Source organism: Accipiter gentilis, chromosome 7 (genome assembly GCF_929443795.1).
Source record: "Accipiter gentilis chromosome 7, bAccGen1.1, whole genome shotgun sequence".
Taxonomy (NCBI): Eukaryota; Metazoa; Chordata; class Aves; order Accipitriformes; family Accipitridae; genus Astur; species Astur gentilis.
Window position 1 is genome coordinate 6,143,189 of NC_064886.1, and position 20,662 is coordinate 6,163,850.

The following is a 20,662-nucleotide window of genomic DNA, read 5'->3' on the forward strand; positions in this document are numbered from 1 at the left end:
ATGTACAAATCGGTATAAAATCCTAATGTGTGCTAGTGATACAACATAAAACCGGGAGTAGGGCTGTGGCAGGGTCCTGGCAGTCACCGCGGCAGCCCTGGTGAAGTGACCCTGGCAGCAGCCGCACGTCTGCGTTCCTCCGCAGGTACAGTCGGTGTCCTTCAAAGCCCCTGGCTAAGGCCAAGGGAGGCGTCTCGATGGAAGCCCTCTTCCGAGGCCAACGTCTGGAGCAGCAAAGGGCTGCTGTTGTGAGCTATGTAAACATAGGAAATGCCATCGGATCAGTTCTACAGGATGGGGTCCGGGTTAATTAGGAGTGCGTGATCCCAATCCAGGCTGGCTTGATGGCTTTTGGGATGCTATTGCTAGAACAGTGTGGCCACGTTAAGTGTTTAGTGTGGCCGCTCTTGCCTGCAAAGAACACGGCAAATGCTTTTATATTGATAACAACTGAAGCTGGGGCTGCTGGAACTGGACAGGAGCAAACTTTGTCACTTGTTGGGACAGACACCTGTTGTGTCAGATGCTGAGCCTGGAAGGAGGCCAGGAATGGCAGAGGGAACCCTCTGTGTGGCTGCTGGAGGTAAGGGTGATGAAAGGGGAGTGTGAAAGACACAGGCATCCCCCTCATCTGAAGGAGTTGGAGGAGGGTGTACAGCTGAAGAAGTCCTGGCTGATCTGGCGTGGGTAGCCCTCCAGCACTTTCACCTGGACTGGGTCGAACTTCCAGTAATCTCGACCTCTCAGGAAGTAGGCAAAACCTGTGGGTGAGAGAGGAAGGGTTAGAAGAGGCAGGGTTCGTGCAGCTCAGAGCTCTTTCCTAGCATTTTGTCTAGCTGACACTGCAGCATGTGCAGTACCAAAAGAGAGCCTGGAAGAGGCAGGAGATGCTGCTAGATTAATTTCATTGAACCCAGGTTTGTGGCTTACACTGACTGTTCTTTCACACTGTTTTGGTTTTGATGGGAGAAAAAACAGGATGGATTTTATTTTATACGCCTGGTGGTTTTAAATATGCTGTACCCATGTAGTGTCCTGGCCCTGAGAGGGCAGAGGATGTCTAGGAGCTGAACAGGGCCTATGACAGGGAGCTTGTGAAGACCCGCTGCAGACCATCTGTTACTGCGGGGAAGCTGCCCTGGGATTTAGGCTCTGGAAGCAGCGGGAGCCGTGCCACTGCATCCTTTGGGAGGAAAGAGGTAGTCACCACACCTGTCATCCCAAGCATGCTGGCTGTCCCCAGTGTTTCTGTGGCACTACCATATTGTCTTCAGCATGGGGCACATCTGGGAGGACTAGGCAATACCAAAAGCAGCCTGTTCATTCAGGACAGCTGCCTAGGCTGAAGCGTGGGCATAATTTCTGCTGTCTTCTCATCTCTTTCTTTGTCAGGAGAGGTGACAGCTGGCTAGACTCTGTGTCCATTTCTTGGTCAGAAGTTTGAATTCTTTCTATCAGATACTTAACTTGATTATTGCAATGAATAATGATAAAACTTCTTACTTTTATGAGAGAAGCCTCAGTTCCCTACCCACCGGAGGGAGCTGCCCCTTGCTCTCTGCACTATATGGCATGTGCTACGGCTGGGAAGTGTCCACTACTACCAAATGTCTAAATCTGCCCAGTTCTTCCAGCTGGGCAGTGGTGTCAGCCTAAGCACCCACCCCAGAGCAGGCCATGTCCCTGCTGGCACTGACCGAACTCATCCTGAAAAGCCGCATCTATCTCCGGAGGGACGCCACGCCAGTCAGCCATGGTGCGGGGGTAGATGTTGTCCACCTGGCGGGTGTGAGGGTTGAAGCGCCAGTAGTTGCCTCCACTGAAGATGTAGATCTTGTTCTTCTCAGCCCCCCACACCAGAGCTGCCTGCACAGGGGATGCAGGGAGTCCCAGCTCCACAGTCGGGGTGGGACCAGATACCCGTCTCTCACCATCGTAAATCCAGTACTGAGAATCTGGCAAGGAGACAGAAAAGCGAGACAAGGGGTCAGAAGCTTTTTGGTGTCTGATAATTTGGCAGTGAACTGCACAGCTGCAGCTGGTGCCTTGGCAGAGTTCCCAGGGAAAGACGCGCCTGAGAGGCAAAAACCCCACCAGTGTCATGGACACTGTCACTGATGGGTGCCCAAAGTGCCATCACTGCAAGGAGTTGACTTCCCACCTCGGTCCAACCTGGAGGGTGTCAGTGGTGGGACGAGGAGGACCATTTTAGCAGATGTCTTTTCTCCTATTTGTGAAAGTTATAATAAAAGACTTGGCGGGAGGAAGCAGCCTCTACCCTGCAAACTCAGCGCTTGGAAGAGAACATATGTGGGCATGCACAGGCATAAAGGGGGCATGCGGCTGTAAAGGAGCAAGCTACAGAAATGAGGAAGAAATTGCCAAGCTGAAACAGAGACTGGAAGCATATTTCCAGATTAGATTAAAATGGGAATCTCTTTAATTAGCCTATGGCATGTAATACTTTTTCCCCTTATCTCATTTTAACTCATGGTAGGAGCCTGCCAATTTTAGCACTGTAAGTCCTAGTGTGCAGGTCAGGTGCTAAGTAATCTGTTTATGCAGGAACACTGCCTGCAGAGCCACGTGGTGTGCTTAGTGGTACTCGGTCTCACAGCACGCAGACGGGGCATGCACACGCAAGGCAGCTGGACACCCACGTCATTCTGCATCCCCACTATTAAATTTACACTTGGAAACAGCACTAAGGAAAACAGTGGAGCTGAAACAGGGGTTGTTGCTGGTCTTGAAATCCAGAAGTGACCGGGAGGAGGTTTGGCTCCCTGTGGGTGACTGGTTTTTAATCCCCATGGTGGCAGGAGGTTGCCTGGCTCTGCACACAAGCCCCCTGTAGGCTCACTCAGTCTGGGGGTACTACAGAAGCTCTGCATCCAGGCCTCTGAGGTGCAGAGAAGATGCTGTCCATCCCCTGAGCAGGGCCTCAGGGGCACAGGCTCGGGAGTTTCACAACCTGTGAAAGTGTCTGGGGCTCTCTTCTGGCACAGTGCTTCCAAGGACAGCTGGGGAGATGGAGCAAGTGTTTCCTTCCTCCTCCTCTGCAGTGTTGCCAGGGCAGAGGCTCCTCTGTGTTCCAGAGGAGGAGAATGGGATATCATGACTGTGTCTAAAATAAAAGTGACCCCTCCTTCTCTTTTCCTCTCCAATATCTGCTAAAAGGTTTAAACAGAGAAAGAAACAAATAGCAAGGATCACTGGATTGCTGAGGATGCCCAGAAAGTTTTTTTTCTCAGGAACTTGTTGGGTCCTGAATAGCCCTCAGTAAAGAAGACACATTTCTGAGCTGTCTGATCCCAGTCCAGCTCTTACCTTGGAAAAACCAGATATTGCCCAGAGGGTCCTCGAAGGTGGCATCGACAGAGCTGGGGATCCCCTGCCAGTGGCGGGAGGCCAGGGCTGGGTACCCATCCTGCAGCTTTCCAGCTCGGAGCCGCCACACATAGCGGGACTTGAAGAAGAACAGCTCCCCTCGGATGGTGGACGCGGCTTCGAAAGCTGTGTCGCAGGCATCAGGCTGCACAGACTGCCAAAGCACGGTCGGTCAGGTGCTTGGACTCATGGGAGCCCCCCCTTGCCCAGGCTGGGTTCAACAGACGAGAACTCCCTGCGCCCAGGCCTTTACCCTGCACCTTTACCCTGCACCGCACTTGGCCGCCCTCACTTTGAGCCCACAGAAGGGCCATACATCCTCCTGATGTCTCATCAGCAAAGCCTGCTAACACCCTCCGCTCCTGGCAGCAGAATCTTTTCCTAAATGCTGTTTAAATCCAGCCCGTTCCTAAGGGACGCTGCTCAGAAGAAGACCTCCCAGGCATGGTTAGGCAGAAGGAGGTTTCAACAACAGGATCCCCTGCCCTCTGGCATCTACAGCACTTGCTTCAGGCATGGCCTGGCCAAACAGCTCCAGGGCTGCAAAACTCTGTGGGTCGCTAATGCAACTGTCCTGCTTTCAGCTAGTTTTGGTTGGGTATGTGCTGCCCAAAGATCCCCTCCCCACACATCCCAGGCTGGCTGGCGGTGCCAGCCATGGGGTCCAGACCTGAGCTCAGCAGCGTGCATGGAAGGCACAGACCCCAAACCATGTGTAAGCCTGCTGCTGGCCTCCTGGTGAGGACAGTCCCAGCCGTGGTGTTAGAGGAGGACACGGACAAGCTGTTGACTCACCTCCACGTTGGTGATTTCATTTGTTTCAAGGTCTGGCTGGAGCGGCTCTGCTGGCTGAGTTGGGGTTGGGTTGGGATCCAGTTTGGGTTTCCCGTAGAGGTACTGGATACCTTGCTTGTCATCCTCACTCAGGCTTAGTGGGTAGCGGAAGATGTAGAAAGGAGACATTAGTGACTTGGAGACAGCTGTGTGCTGCAGGCCCAGGACGTGGCCAAACTCATGAGCAGCCACTTGGAGAAGGTCAGTGCCTGCAAAGGGAAAAGATGGAAGATGCTTTTGCCTGCTTGTGTATGGGACGCCTGCCTCCTAGGCTCACTTCTACCAATTGTCAGCCACTGACAATGCATTGAGGTATGTTGTAGGAGCCTAATGCGAGGAAAGAGAAATCAGTCTTGACTACAGTCCTCACAGGTTGTTGTTCCCAGGGTTTTCCTGGAGCACTCTGAGTGAATTCATACACTGAGGTAGTACGAGCCTGGGCATGTTGGTAATTTGTAATTCTGTCGCCAGGGGCTTCTGTACCCCACCAGCTATCAGGAAGAAAAGGGTTTTCTGTGTGCTTTTGGGTAGATGAAATTTGCACAGGGAGGAAGTCTGGCCCATAGAAGTAGATGTCGGGGTGGTAAGGTTAGATTTTGTCCACCCAGCCTTGCAGCAGTTGTTGGCTACAGCAGCAGCGTATCAGGTCCCACTTAGATCACATCCACTGTGGAAGATACCTGTGTCAGGGAGGATTAAAACTTGCTAATGGCCATTGTCACACAGACAGCAGAGGGAGCTCCTTTATTGCTTCTGTGTGGACTGTAGCAAGAAGGTGACATTTAGAAACAAATCCATAAAAATTTATCCAATATCAAGGCCTGGGCCGCCTTCACCAGACTCAAGTAGATTTATGGGAGATCACGTTTTAGGAATACATGACCTTGGAGCAACTAGAAAAGGAGAGGGGGAAAAGTCGATTTCAGTATGCAAAAATGTGTCATTTGGCAGGTGTGGTATAGCTTCCAATGGATCATTTTTGAAGTTGATGAATTTCAGGGAAAGCTAGAAGAGAGGCATATTAAGCAGCGAAGCTTCTGAGCGGGGCTGGTTGTTGACAAGTCCCAGCGTATTCATTCACTTTTCCTCAGCCAGAAATCCTCCAAGCTGCAGCCCAAGTGATGAGAAGGGCAGGGATGTGAGTCAGCCAGCCTCGCTGCTCCAAGCAGGATTTCCCTGCTGGCTCCAGGGGAGCAGGTCACTTCTCAGCACTGGGACAGGATGGAATGGGATGGGACGGGACAGGGAGGGATGCAGCTGGGAGGAACACCTGGGAAGGGCAGAGGGGAAGGTGAGCCCCTGTCTTCCTCTGCTGGTCAGCTTTACGTTGAAGCGATGAATTTGCACAGCACTGACTCAATTAAATCGACACATCTAGGTCAGCTGAGAAAGTGGGGTTTCTATGTCAGTGATTTATTACAAACTTTCAGACACTTCTGTTTAGCTTGGCAGACTCCTCACTCGATGCTTTCCAGTGTTGGCAGATCAGCTGTGCTATTGTCAGATTCTCTGGGGAAGGTGAACAACAGCACGCCTGAAGGAGCTGTGCTGGGCAGCAATACTGTGTCCCTCACAGAAGGTCCTCCACGTGGAGTCCTGCTTCTTGCAGGGCTCTGGGGTGACCCCAGGGCACACCTTAGCCCTCCTTGTACTTCTGCTTTCCCGTCTGTAAAATGAGGCTAAGGATTTCCCCGTCTCACTGAGAGCTGAGTCAAGGATTTATCCATGTTTATATTGTAAAGCTCTTTTCAGCATATTAAATGGCAATTAGCTGCAAAGAGCTTTTACAACATTTATTTATGGAAGACGTAGAGGAGGAAAAAAAGGCCATGGAATAGGGCTGGATTCTGACGGTAACTGGCATCCATTTTCAGTTCCTGGTTTGCCTCCAACACTGTCTCTGTGGGAGAATGTAGGAAATTCTTCAACAACACAGGCAGCCCCAACAGAGGGTGAAAAATGGCAGAGCCCACCTTTCTCTCAAGAGCAGAAACACTTCTGCAGAAAGGTCTGGTGCTCTCTGGTTCTTGTTTTGGGTCAGCATGAGCAGGGTCGGAGACATAGCGGTCCTGTGCCTGACCCAGAGACTTAAGTTGGCGTACAACTGACAGTGACGTAGACTTTGGGGGAGCCCATCTGAGCCCTGAACGTGGCAAAATGTTTGGGAAACCCCAGAGAGGCAGCGGTTTAACTTGGGCTTTGTGATTGTTTCTTTGTCCCTGTAGATAAACTGGGAAGGAGGAGGAGGGGCTGACCTGGGTTAATTTTGGTGGGTCTTGCAGAAACTGATGCTTTGGGCACTGATCCAGATGGTCCCAGGCGGTACTGCAGTATCTCATGAGATACTGTGACACCAGACCCTGAGTGCCCAAGCTACCAGCCTGGATCTATTATTAGCAAAAAAAAAAAAAAAAAAAAAAAAAAAAAAAAAGAAAAAAAAGAATCTTGACTCAATGTGGTGTTGTTTATGGTCAGAGCATTCCCAGGCTACGGGGACAGATCTGGAGCCTGGGTGGTTTCCCTTTATGGACTTGTTTGAGGGCAGATGGTGAACAGTGCTTGCAGGGACTGGGGCTGAGGCTGTCCTTTGGAAGACAACCGTGTCACCCGGTGCTTGAGCCTCAGTTTTCCTTCATCCTTCCCTTGCTTTATTTCTAATGGCTCCTGCCAATGCTGGGTGCAATTCCCAAGTGGCAGGGCAGATAGCTGGGCAGAGGAGCTGTCTCTCTTTCTTTCCCCACTAAGGGGGAGCCCACCAGGCAGCCAGGGTCCTGGTTGCTGGACACTTGCTTTGATGTGGCTGAAAAATGACAAGGAAAGACCTCAATACTAACAGTAGGCTTGTAAGTGGTGGGGTGCAACAATGCACACCACAAAAATGATTGTTGCCTCTCAGTTTTACAGGGCCCCTGTTCACATCACAACAGAATAATTTCAAAGCGCACCGATAAGCATCCTGGAGCGTCCACAGCTCCCCTTGAAACAGTACCGTACCCAGGTTGTTCCCAATCGTCCAGGTCTCATCATAGTCAAAATGGACGTCTCCCTCCCGGTGTGTCTTTGGGAAGAACGCGTGTGCCAGGATTCCTCCTGGCCCATCAAAAGGCAAGTTGTCTCCATGCCAGTACCTGGAGGGAAGACACGTTGCACCTCAGACAAACAGTCACGTACCTCCAGTGAACAGCATTGTATGGCCAAAGGTGGGGAGCCACTGCGAGGGGACAGCAGCTCTCACTCCCATCCCAAGTTCATCCCACCAGTCCAGACCAACTGCTCGGAGCCCTTCTGATTGCCACAAACCCACTTCTGAGGAAGCAGAGCTTGGTCACGCCAAGCCCTGGGGAGTTCGTATGTTTTCTCAGGGATGTTTCTCTCCTCCCCCTGTTCAGCTTCCAGCCCAAAGCTGATCATGGAGCCTAAAGAATTAAGGAGATGACTGCTCAAGCCAAGATTAAGTCAACATAGCTGAGTGGTGGGGGAATGCAGAGGGGCAGCCGGCAGCAAATCCAGCCAAACCCTCAGGTCCTCACTCAAGCCAAGCCCACTGTTGAGTAATGAAGGTAACCCATGAGAGACATGGCCACTTTAGAGAGCTGAAGGAGGCACAGGCAAATACACAGCATGCAAATTGCATCACTGCTTGGACGGTCTCCACTGCCTTTATTAGTTCTGTGCAAACACGCAGCAGAGGGAAGTCTTTGCCCCCATGCGTATTTTGCCAAAAGTGAATTTCAGGCCAAGAGCCAAGATTCATTTGACCAAGAAACTGCATTTGTCTTTGGGCAGACAGTTACGTTGTTCAGTCAAGGGACAGGATGGAGGACCTGAAGATGGAAAGTCAAAACAAACGCTTAGGAAAACAGTCCGTGGGCAGAGAAACGTAAATATACCAGGAAAATTAATGAATGATCAGTAACAGTACTGTGCACAGCCAGCATGGAACAGCTGCACTTACACCAAGCAGCCCACAACTGACAAAAAAAAACAAACCCCAAAACATCCGCATCTGAAAGCAGAAGTGAACCTCCATTTAAGTGCCTGACTTGTGTGCTGGCAGTTCTCTGCTCTGGTTAGAGGCTTGGGGTCTTTGCGTGGAAGGTTGCTTCTCTGTCTGGGAGGAGGGTGCTGCTGCCCACCATGCTCACCTTGTGAAATCGATGACGATGTCAGCCCGTCCCTCCTGCACCTCAGTGAAGGTCAGCGGGGTCACGTCACTCCACACTTTCAAAGCTTCCTCGATGGTCCTTCTCACTTTAGCTTTTACAAGTTGCCACGGGAACCTGATAATTCTGAAAGGCAACGGACACTGGATGAGGAGAGCATCAGACACTGTCCCATGGACACTGCTGTCGTGAAGACGCTAGCTGTAGGATCAACGTCACTAGGGCTGCCACTCTCTCTCAGCACCAGAACATTTCCAATCCATTCAAGCACTGCCCCAGCACCCTCTTCCAAGCAACATGTGCAGCAGATAAATGCCATTAGTGTTGAAGCACTCTGGCTGGTGGGCCCAGAGGTGAGCTCTCTGGAGAGCTTTGCAGATCTGTGTTTTCCTGAAGTGCTGCAGTATTTCCCAGGTCTGTCTCCTGTGGGTCCACCCCCACAGAGGTGCCTGGGAGTGGTGTGATGTGATTTCTCCTCCTTAATCTCTGCATTTTTTGCCCCTGGAAACCTGGGCTCATTCAGAGCAGCTGCTGCCTCTTCTGCCCCCCTATAACATAAGCAGGCTGTAAGGTCTGCCACAGATGGAGCTTTCTTTCCCTTCCATTAACAGTGTTGGTGTGTGTTCATCTCTGCTGTGTTTCTTTCTTTAACTTTGTTGACAAAAAAAAAAGAAAAAAATAGAAGCCTTTCTGTTATCTACAGGCCCCTAACACTATGAGGAACTGTCCCCTGCATTTAATTAAACAGAAGATGATTTACATGCTGTCAAGGTCCATACAAGTGTGCTCACTTCTCCACTCATGCCCCTGTGGACAACTGGGGAGGCAGCACAACCCTCCCGCAAGCCTGTTGAGCAGATCTGCAATTAACAATGTGTGGGGTGATTTGGGCAAAACTTTACGCTGAAGTCGTGTTTATGGGAACATCAATAACAGCTGAATAAAAAGGTCTTTTTAAAATAAACTGTGAGGTGAGCCCACAGCGGGGTGGCTGTAGGGGCAGAGGTACAGCGCGAGAGGACTGGTGTTGGAGGCTCGGCTCGGCACGTGTCAGGGGTTTGATGTAAGGAAGTGATTGTATGCGCACGGGGGTGTTGATGCGGGACTGAGCGAGGGGTGATGCAATGGCTGTGCAGAATGCGTTTGGGCAGGGGTGGGTGGGCAGCTGTGTTTATGGGAGGGTGTGTATGAGGGGATGTGGAGGTGCTGGGTACAACTCTGCTGGTGGTTCAGCATGTGGCTCCCCTGCCCCCTGGCTGCCCTCCAGCTTTTATGGTCACATCACAGCGTGCCACGCTCCAGGGAACATCAGACTGAGAGGTTTGGGGAGGGAGAAGCAAACCAGCCTGACTCCCGTTTTCGGGCCTCTCTTACTTGTAGGTGAGATCGGTCTTGTCCCAGCGTCCACCGGAGAGGACAAACCGCTTCTGCCGGTTCCGCCCGTTCTGGCCATCTGGCAACACTGGGAGGTCCGGCACGCCGCAGCGGGGTGGGTTCCAGCGTGCCACCTGCTCATCTGCACCCACGGGGAAGCCCTTGGCAGGCACACCGGTCCCCACAGCATTCACCAAGGAAGACAGCCAAGGACTCTGCTCCTTCCAGGTGTGATGCTTTCGAGACATGTCCTAAAAGGGAAAAGCAAAGCCATGACTTCAGTGTCTGGGAAGAGACATCCTGATGCAAAGCGGTGAACATCTGCCCACAGCAGTCCTGCAGTGGTGAGTTTCTCTGCCTGGGACTGTTCCCCCACTGCTAGGGCACTAACTGCTCCCCACAAACATCCTCCGTTCCCTGGGCTCTGCTGCTCCGAGGCCAGGTCGCACCTGGGAGGCCCTATGTCATGCCATGGCACCCCATAAGCACTGGGCTATTTTTGGTCCGCTTTTCCTTGGCGGCTGGCCGGCAGGAAATGCTTTAGCAAGCAGTGGATGGGAACCAGACCCTTCAAGAATGAAACAAATCACTAGAGAGAAAATTCTCCCCCTTTCCCCCAAATCCTTTATTCCCTCCTGGCCCTGGGTAGAGGTGATATTAATGGGAGGAAGCCTTTAGTTCCCAGCACACAGTTGTGCTCCATGCTGTTGCTTCCATGGTGTCCCCTTGCTGTCCTGGCATGGTGAGCAGGCTCTCAGCATGGCTAGGGGACATCACAAGCTGGAGAGCAGGACACATGGGCCTGGGGGTGACTTAGCCCAGCCCATGGGGCAGAGAGCAGCAGTGACTGTCCCTGCAGTCCCTATCACTGCCTGAGGTCACCGACTCTGCAGAGTGAGGCACAGGACCATACGCCCCTGCCTCGCTGTGCCTGTGACTCTGCTTGGGGATAAGATCACCTGGGCTCTCCCACACTTAGTTGGAAAAGCACAATTCCTCTTGGCAATGTGAAGTAACACTAATTAGCTGCCTTCCATTGGTTTTCCACCTGACAGCAGGACTATGGGGCCACCATGACATGACCCAAGCGTAATCCCCAACCTGCTGTGACGCATGTGGGGTGAGAGACGCTTGGCCCTGCATCACCATGCAAGCCAGAAGACCAAATGCAGACTTTTTGCCTGATTCTGTGCAGGCAAATTTAAAGGTGTTTGAGCAGCAGGAGGAGCAGAGATGCAGCAGTGATGCATCTCTCCTCAGACTGGCAGGCTCTGTCCCACAGGGCCCCAGGGCTTTAGGGGTCCCCTTCCTTCCCCTGCAAAGAGCTGCCTTCTTCCAGGCCAGCTCTCCTGGCTGCCCTGCCGGGGACACAAAGGTCAGGATGGCATGATGCCAGAGCTGCCATGATGCCGTGTAATCCGCGTGCTGCCGCCACTCTCTTCCCTACAATGAGCCCATTCATGCAGGCTGGAATGAAGTGTGAAGCCCTTGGCATTAATTCCGCTACTGAGCTCCCAGCTCTGCAGTGGCCCTGTGCCTCTGAGTGATGCACAGATGGAAAAAGGAGCAAGGGAGGTCACACAAGGTGCAGTTTAGGTGTCCGGCTTTTCGTGTGTCTGTCACCACTCCAGCCTGCCGGCTTGTCCTCCCCGGCCAGACGGACAACCTTGGTGGCTTGGCACCTGCCAGCCTTTGCCTTAGAAACCATCAACCCAGTCCTGGTGTCCCAGTGCACTTTCACACACCACGGGAACTGCACCATCAACACATGCAAAGAGAGAAAGCCATTTTACATCCTGAAGAGCAAAGCCTACCCAAGCCACCAGCCATGGCATTAAGAATCCAACCACTGTTTTAGTGGAAGGATGGAGTACGAGCTGGCCTGTCCCAGGGGAGTCTGCAGCAGGCTGCTCCTGCTGAATGCTGGAGTCCTGCCCTGTCAGAGGTACCTGTATCTCTAAGAGGAGCTCTCTGCGAGCTGCCTGACACCCTGCCTGAGCTGGCAGCTAGCATTTGTGAAGGACAGCTGGCAGGAGGAGCTGGTAAGGTTCATGCCCTGGCCAACACCTTGCTCCCAGCCCTGATGAGACCCTCTGCCAAGCATATAATGGCAGCTGTGTCACCAAAGCCCAGCCTGAGGGGCCACTCAGTTCCTTGCTCCTGGGTGAGCTCAAGAGCACCCACTGCCACCAGAGGCAGGTCCTGTCACCCGAGGACATGGGGTGATGAATGTGTCTGGTTTCCCAGGAGGTGCAGGACAGCTGCTCCAAGGCACATGAGGAGAGTAGAGATGGACCCTGGGGAGAGCCCTTGCTGTGGAACTGCAAGGGAGCACTGGGAAACCCTCAGGAGTTGCCCAGGTAGGTGAGCAGGCTGAGGCTGTCCCAGATGGGCTTGCTGCTGTTTTTTGTCTTGCCTATGTGCGTGTGCACACACACACACCCCCCCTGCCCGGTCTCCTGGGAAGGCCAGTTGTTGCCTTACCAGCTGGGGGCACTTGCATAAACTGGAGATTATGACTTTCCTCCAAGCAGGAGCAGGGAGAGGAGGAACTGCCTGTTTTCTTCTGGCCCCAAGGGATTCCATGTTCAGAGGCAGACCAGAGGTAGGTTTTCTCTCTCCTCTTTGGTTACCTCAAGGCCACTGGCCTGAATCCCAGCTTCTAGCCATCCAAACCCCACCCTGCCTTAGGCAGGAGCCTCCCTGCTCCTGCCTGCCTGCCCTCTGCTGAGACCGGGCCCTGGGAGGGGACACAGCGTGACCCTGCGAACGGCACTGGGTGGAAGCAGGAGGCAAGACCTGCCCTGCTGCCCCGTGTGCTCACTGTGCCCCTAGACAAACAGCGAGTCTCTCCCTGTCGTCACTGCACCGACATTAGCACCATGGCAGGAAAGGGCTGGAAAATGCCACTGCAGGCGCAGCCAGCAAGGGGAAATGTGACGGGCAGAAACCACTTGCCAAACAATGCTCAGGAGACACATCAAGCTAGAGATTTCAGTCTCCTTGGCTGGACACACCTCGCTGCAGGCACTTCCCAAGGCTTAGATAATGTGTCCTCTCGTGTCCTCTTGCTAAGGTTGCATCCTTCCCACACAGCACTGAAGCCACCCTCTCCTGGGGAGATCCTGCTTTGTTCTCCCGAGCTGTGGTATAATGCCCCAACTGTATGCTTAGGGGTTTGCTTAGGGCTGTGCTGCTGCTGAAGCTAGTACAGATCTGTGAAGAGAGGATGAGGAGGGCACTGGCTGCTGGGTAACGGATTGGATCAGGGCATCCCCACTCCTCCCATCTCACCACCAGAGGGGAAATGATTACCGAAGACAAAAGCAAAGGAAAATCCCTGCAACCCATGGCAGGCGTTCAGACTAGCTGAGTGCAGAGCCAGATCTGAGCCTCTGGCGAAGGGTGTGCAACCACTTGCACTGCCCTTCCCAGTATAACCTGCAGTCAGGGGTGGCAGCTGTGCATGGGAACAGACAGTTCTTAGCCAAAGGAAGAGGCCAGCGCTTTGCAATAGAGACTGAGCAGCAAAATCTCTGCGCAACACGAGCACAGAGGAGCAAAGCTATACACAAAGAGGGCTGTGCTGCAGGCTGGCCACAACTCCTCACAAAGAAAGTGCCTCTTCCTGCAGCCTTGTGACCAAAAGGCTGAGAGGGAACAGGAGGGAAAGGACAGATCCCATGGGAGAGTAGAAACCACAGCGGAGGTACAGACTGCCCACTCAGTTCCTCGCAGCTTTATCAGCCCTCAAGTGGTGTGATACAACAGCATCACTTCTGGGTCTGCTGGGGCCAGATGAACACCGGCCAAGCATCCCAGGAAGTGTCCCAGCCATCCTGAGGAGCCAGGAGCATCTTTAACCTCATTGTGTTGGGCAGCATTTGCCTTCCAGAGCCTCCCAGGAGGAGAAGCAGCCGGAGCAGCACAGTGGAGTATCAGCAACGCTGTGTATAAATAACCTCAAGAGTGAGGCCAATGCCTGGTACTGACAAAACCAATGCTCTCCTCGGCCTGGGTCCATCCTCTGCTGCCTGCCCTGAACTTAAACTTGTCTCCTCTGTTGTGTACCTAATTACCTGGGCTCCTGCTTACTTCTGCAGCACGGACATGAAAGAAGACCCCTCTCCCCGTCAGACAGGAGCGACTGGACAAGTTACAACGCGAATCCCATCAGTCTTGGATACTTCCCCTGTCACTGGGGGCTGTTTCCTCTTCTGCTAGGGGATGAGCTCATGGGCTTTCTCCCCACCTCCCTGTCCCTTCTGTTGCTGCTTTTCTGTTTCTCCCTACTTTCTCCTTCTATTACTCTGAGTGTTTGTCGAGACCCTGGTGTTTGCTGCCTCTTTGGCTAGTAGCATTATCCTCCTCCCAGCTACGAGCCTGCACCTCGGAGCACTCCTGTGCTTAGTTCAACACGTGGGGAAGGAGAGCAGAGATGCCCTCTCCTGCAGTTCTCAAGTAAGACAGTTCTCTCACCCCATTTCTTTCCACTGTCAGGTGCCTGTGCCCCTCAGGGGCTCTGGACACCCTTAACAGGCTGCAGCAATATTCCTGCCTGAGATCAGCACTGTTGTCCTGATGCACAGAGTACCATGGCCAGCTTTTTGGCCAGCCTGCCTCTCAGCCCAGCATGGATTTGCAGGGGTTGGATTTGAAAGTGCAGCTACAGCTGATAGTTAGTGGTAAAACTGGAGCCAGCTCCACTCTAGTCAGGTTGTGTCCCAGAAGCAGGCTGGCCTCAGAAGGTGCTAATGCTGCAGGCGAAATTTCATGGCAGAAATAGATTATGTTTGTAGTCTGGTCACACCCTGAGCTAAGCGTGCTCCTGGTCAAGGCGCTGTTAGTGGAAACAATGGAAACTTGGTGGAAACAATGTCTAGGCAAAGCCACCAGATTTATCGATCCTACCTCTCCCAAAAAAAGGCAGAATTTCCCAACCCCTCTAACTATGAATTCTTTGCTTACACAAAATACTTCTGCTACAGGACTGGCTCCTTCATGCTGGGCTGCAGCCTGGTCCTTCTGCAGACAGAGCCTGGGAGAACGCAAAGGCTGAGGCCAAACTTTGGCCAAATGAGGCCAAACGGGAGGTGCCACAGTGCCTGGCCGGGCATACACAGTTGGAGGTTCCTCTCCACTCACTTCCCATACTCCGTGGCACCATGAAGCACTACCTCCTGGGGCCTGACAGTTTGTTTCCGGATTATTTAGGGGCAGTTGTTGTTGGCAACGAAAAAAGGAAAACGTTTATTTTTCCTAAGCAACGTGGAACATAAAACATTATGGACTGCAAATGTTTATGCCCACAGACAGAATGAGAAGACCCAGGCTGTGATGTAACAAGAGAAAGCAAATGAATAAACACTGCAGGACTATTTTTATTATCAGACACTTTAATTACGTGACAGTTTGTGAGTCTAGTCCATCAACACCACAACCAAGCTGCTGGTGTCACCCAAGCAACAGTTTGCCAGAAACAGGCGTACTTAGAAAGCAAACAAGCCCCAGGATGCCAGGATAGCAAAAGGTTTCAAGAGCCCTTAATCTGATGACCTAGAAATTCCCTTGAAACGAAGAAACCGCTCTAGGATGTGGCACACTCCAGGCAGAGGAGGAAGGGGGTTGAAAAGTTTTGTTCATTGTGCAATTACATCCAAACTAAGGTGAGCAATGAGCTACCAGTGCCCAGCCCAAGGACAACAGCCAGGACATCTCCCACTGAGTATGGCCACCTGGCGTGGCGCAGCACAGCCCTCTCCAGAGCTATGGGTGGATGTTCTACCCTCGGGGAGCGTATGCTGCTCAGATGTGCAGGCTGGGATCTCCAAACCCACAAGACAAGCACTCTCCCCCTGCCCAAAGTCCTGGAGATGTCTGGGGCGGGTTTCCCTCTCCACTAATTTTCACAGAGCCACTTTTGTGAGATGGTGATGTCTCTCCTGCCCAAATTCCACTAAGAGGAGGAGGTCTGGTCACCTGTCTGTCCTTGTGGGTCTCATCTGCACCAGGATCTCAGCGAACCTCTAAAAACATGTCTGTGGTCCTCAGTGAACCCCTGAAGTGCTCTGCTTTTCATTTTGCTGGACAGCTATGTGCAGACTCAGCAGTGCTTCCCTTCACGTTACAGGCTGAGCCATCCCCAGTGTAAGAATATCCAGGAACGCCTCATTTACCTGTCTATGTATTTGGGATTAGTAGGAAAGAGCTGACAATGTCTCCGCTGTGAAAAGTGTCTGCAGGACAATTTTTCCACGGAAGATTCTTTTTAAGCAAGACCTACACAGTGCACCCTTCCTCTGCTGAGCCCCCAACTTAGGGTGCCAGGGCAGGATACACATGGGTGAAGCAAGTGAAGTGCAGCATCAGCTGGAGTGAGGGATCCTCCCCAAAGTGCTTCCCTCCTCCCTGCTCTCTTCTCCCTTCCCAGTCCGCTTTGCCAGCTGCACACCCCAAGTCTTGCCACACTGCAGGGTGTGCATGTGCGTTGCTTGTGAAAGCACAAACACAACAAACCCGCTGGAGAATAACTGCTTACATGTGTCTTGAGTCTCTCCCAGAGGAGAGGATAAACATGCCTAAAATTACCCCAACGCTCACTGCAGTTTTTAAATAGCCAAACCAAAGAGTGCAAATCAAACCCTTCCTGTGGGAGCTGCCTGAGCCCTCAGCAAGACAGGCGGCCTCCGGGGCTGCGGGGAAGGCAGCACCATGCTTCCAGCGGGGAACCTGCTGGGTTCAGGGTGAGAGCTACAGGATATGGCTCCCGAGGGATTATGCTGGCAGCTGGGAGGGTGCCCACCACTTCTCCACTGAGAGAGAGTTTCCCAGCAAATGGACTGACTTTGATTTCCCAGGGGAGCCGAAAGCAATGCAGGAATTCAATGTCTGCGCGTGCACTGCCCCGAGGACTGCAGATCTTTTGTTCTCAAGTTTTACAGTGGACACCAGACACAGCCTGTATTCTGCTCTCAGTTTTCTCTTTCTTTCTTTCTTTCGGCGTTAATGTAAAAGTGAAGGAGATCGACAGAGTTTGCTACAAAAAACACAGGTCCTTCTGCAACTTGTCCTGTGTAGCCTGGCTTTAAAATGAACCTTAGCCCTTGATTCCCTCCTCCCTCAGTTACTGCTATTGTGACTTGTTACTGGAGCACCACATAGCCATGGTGCAGCATCCTGCAGTGCCTAGGGTGGTCCTTGGCCACCCCATCTACTAGCACAGCTCAAGGAATTCACCGTTGTCTGTCTTGTAGGAGTGCAAGTCTCTTTTCCCAGTTCAGCCCCTCAGCTCCTTTCTCATTCATCACCCGACAGCAAAAGGTTCCCAGACAGGAAATTAGCTGCTGTTAGACACAGGGAACATCTCTCTGTGCAGAGAGACTTAAAGTAGCCAGAGAAGTGAAGATGCGATGGCATGGCAGAGCTCTCTAGAGAGGGTAGAGAGTGGTACGCGTGGGCCACTGTCAGCCCAGCAATCCCACTTCAGCCGTTCTGCGCTGACATCCGTACCCTAGCCGGGAGAGGAATGGGGTGTGCTGCTGTCAACTTACTTATGTCATGTGTAAGAGCAGCCTCCGTGATGCTGGCTTTACCTCAGAGGCGGTAGAATAACCTTCAGAAGCCTAGACACCAGATAAGCAACCCAGAAGAGCAGCTATTTGGGATGAGAGAACTGCTATTTGAAAGAATGGCAAATCCTCTGTCCATTTCCAACCCCAAACCAATGCAGCCACTGCCTCTGCAAAGACTGAGTGAAATATAGTGATCTGAAACTCCAAGCTCCACATGGCTGGTGAAACACACAAGCACAAGGTGTTCCTGAACAAAACATACCTGTAGGAGCATCACCTGGAGTTACTCCAGCCAAGAGGAAAGTATTAGCACTCACGATGCAGAGCATTAGCCTGGGATGAGGAAGAAACCATCTCTGGGCAGCGGACTGAGAACTGGGGGGACCTTCTTCAGGAGTGTGATGGTGGCTTAGATGGACGAGGAGCCTGGGCAGACCTGGACCCCCGCATTAACTCTGTGCTCTTCAGCAGTTTGGTGTATTCCCCCCATTCAAGGGGTACTGGCCAATGCAGATGAGCCCCAGCAATCTCTGCAGTCAGTCAGCAGATGCAAGCACCGGCAAAAGGAAACGAACGGCGCACGTCGAAGCTGGACCAGACCCAAGTTCAGACGGTGCAGAACCCAGGCTGGCTCTCCCCTTTCCCTGGGGATCCCACACAGGTCCTTGCTGACAGCAAGACCGGGACCAGAGGCCACGGAGGTCCCTCCGGGAGCAGCCTGCACACGGCAGAGCGTGAGGCACCCGCCAGCCCAGCCAGCGTGCTCACAGGTCTCCGGCTTTACGCAGGTGGAGCTCTGCCCTCCCAGCCCGCCACTTGCTGCGTTCAGATGGGGATGAAAAATCCGCCGAGCGGTGTCATGACCGGGGTGCAGAGTGCCACGGCCCGAGCGCTCGGCCTGACCTTCCTCGGAGGCAGAGCGGGGCGAAGCGCAGTGACATTTCGTTTGGAATAATACAAGCGCTTTGGGGGCCAAGGCTGCTCGGTGCCAAGTCCCAGCCCACAGCATATTTAGCAGCCAAGTTAGAAAGTACTCAGATGACAGAGCTGATAATAAAACCATCGGCAGAACCTGAACTAATCCCCTTGGGCTGCTACTGGGCATTTGCTCTGTCATTATTTTATGGCACGCTAGCGAAGCGCATGTATATAATAACCCAATTACGCACGCACACATTCCCAGCACAAGGAGCTCTCTGTCTTCTCCCGTCCCCCGAAATCCCTCGCCATCCGCTGCTCTTCTCCGGCAGCGGCCGTCCCTGCTGCTCGCAGCTCCATCCCAGGTGCTGGGATCTGGCAGGCATGTGCGGGAAGAAAAAAAGAGCTCCGCTGCTCCGCTCTTGCCTGCGCGTTTGATTCAGCCCTTTAGCCTCGTCTCCCCGTAACACTTCTGGGAATTGCCAGCACAGCATGAGGCGGGGAGGGGGGGGTTGGTGGTTTTAGCAGGCAGCGAGTGCTCGGCTGCCTTTAAAGGAAGGGGGGATCCCGTGTCCTCTCGTAAACCCTCCTCGTCCCGCTCCCTGGTTTTCCCTTGCTGGCTCCGCAGAAGGGAGCACGCTTGGGAAAACTTTCCTAACGTGCCAAGAGGAGCTGGGGGTGCCCGGGTTGGGGGGGGGGGCCACACCGCCGGGACATCGTCCCCCGGCCGGTGACTCCCGGCAGCGCATCGCTGCTGCCCGTACCGGCATCCCGAGAGCGGCTTGTGGGGGCGATGCTCCCCTCGGAGCTGTACCGGAGAGCCTCGGGGGGTGGGGTGGGTGGGGGGGAGAGTATCGGGGGGATTACCGGAGAGAGAGTCACCGGGTGGTCCCGACTCACCGGCTTGTGGCGGCGGGCGGGTGCGGCGGGCGCGCAGTGCAGCAAAGCGGCGGCCAGCAAAGCGGCGGCGGCGGCGGCGGGCAGCGGCGGGCGGACCATGCCGGGCGGCGGAGAGGGCTCGGACATGGGGCGGAGGCGGGGGGGGGTGTCCCCCCGCTGAGCCTTTTATTTCTCCATTCCCCCCCCCCCCCCCCTTCCCCTCTCCGTGGCCGCCTGCCCTCCTCCTCCTCCTCCTCCTCCTCCTCCTCCTCCTCCTCCTCCTCCTCCCCGCGCCTCCTCCCGCTCCTGCCTTTTGTTCTCCCCGAGCCGCGGCTGTACGGGCCGGGGGGACACAGCCCGGCAGCATCGCGGGAGGGGGGGTCCCGACCGGCCCGCCCCGCTCCGCCCCGCCGCCGGGGGCGGCGGGGCGGAGCGGGGCGGGCCGGTCGGGACCCCCCTCCCGCGGCTGCCAGCCCCTGGTCGCCGTCCACCCGGTCCCCGTCCCCCCACCGGAGCAGGTTGTGGAGGTCCCTGAAGCCCTGGATTTCTCTCCGGGGCTGGGGGTGGTGTGTGTGTGTGTGATATTCCAGCGGTTGGAATGACCGGTGTCAGTGTTTCCAGTCCCGCAACTGGTTTCTGTCTGGGTTGGGACGGCTTTGAAGGGGCAGGTTTAAAGGTGTCTTTCACCTCTCCCGCCTAAGGGTGCCACAAACTTCTCAGACTTCCCAGTCCCCGGCTCATCGCTGGGTTTTATGTCCCCGCATCCCTGCTTTGCCAGTGCAGGGCTCTGCTGAAGCCATCTGCGCGCACCCAGGCTTCGCTTACCATTTGGAAGAAGGCTTTCCCTGCGCGGGATGCTGAGGGAGGGGAAGGAAGGGAGCGGCTCCCCATTTTGGAGATGCCAAAGCCTCCATCTGCTCAGCCACCTGGAGATGGAGGCAGCAATGTACAGATCTGGTTTCTCGGTTCCTGTTTCTATGGGAGAAGCCCTGGACTGTGTCAGCATCCCCTCAGCAGACAGAGTTTAGCTGCAAATTGTTTCAAGAAATGTATGCAAATAAGAAAACTTTGATCTCCAGCTGCCTGGGCTGGTGCGCAGGGAGTGGGTAAGGCTTCCTGACACCCCGGACTGTATTACTGTTTTATTTGTCTGTGATCAGTTGTTCATGTTTTGTTTTATGGGAACCATACTGAGGATGTAAATACTGGGTACGGTAAGCAGATGCGAGAAGAAAGAGCCTGCTCGTGGCCGTGCTTGGAAGGTGCTGCAGTGCCTAGCTCGTGGGCTGTTAGTGAGATGTCCCCACACCAGAGGAGTGTGTTTGGCGTATCGCCGAGGCTTTATTTGTAAGAGGGGAAAGGGAAGGAGGGAAGACGCAAAAGGGAAGAAGCAAGGAGCTGGTGTTCATGGGGGTCAGACTTTACACTGTGGAATTTACCCTTCTCTTGCTATTCTGGCTGTGCCTGGGGAATGCAGAGCAGATCCTACTTTCTTGCCTTGCTCTGAGCCAGACAGCTGGGTCCCAGCGAGAAAAG

General features: G+C 53.7%; 1 protein-coding gene across 1 annotated transcript; it reads right to left on the reverse strand.

Annotated features, from left to right (window-relative positions):
- Window positions 1-185: 185 nt before the first annotated feature.
- Window positions 186-19,329, reverse strand: MMP11 (matrix metallopeptidase 11). The gene is made up of 8 exons (XM_049805675.1): window positions 19,148-19,329; window positions 9,759-10,009; window positions 8,367-8,510; window positions 7,216-7,349; window positions 4,183-4,430; window positions 3,328-3,541; window positions 1,698-1,955; window positions 186-761 (listed from the first exon to the last, which is right to left on the reverse strand). Exons 1-8 carry the CDS (start codon window positions 19,271-19,273, stop codon window positions 628-630), a joined length of 1,509 nt encoding a protein of 502 aa, XP_049661632.1. The 5' UTR covers window positions 19,274-19,329; the 3' UTR covers window positions 186-627.
- Window positions 19,330-20,662: the final 1,333 nt, after the last annotated feature.

Coding starts and splice junctions, on each gene's coding strand:
- MMP11 (XM_049805675.1), bottom strand. CDS start 19,273: ATGTCCGAGCCCTCTCCGCCGCCCGGCATGGTCCGCCCGCCGCTGCCC. Junction 10,010..19,147: donor CCGCCCGCCGCCACAAGCCG/GTGAGTCGGGAC, acceptor TTTCCCTTTTAG/GACATGTCTCGAAAGCATCA. Junction 1,956..3,327: donor CAATATCTGGTTTTTCCAAG/GTAAGAGCTGGA, acceptor TCTCCTTGCCAG/ATTCTCAGTACTGGATTTAC.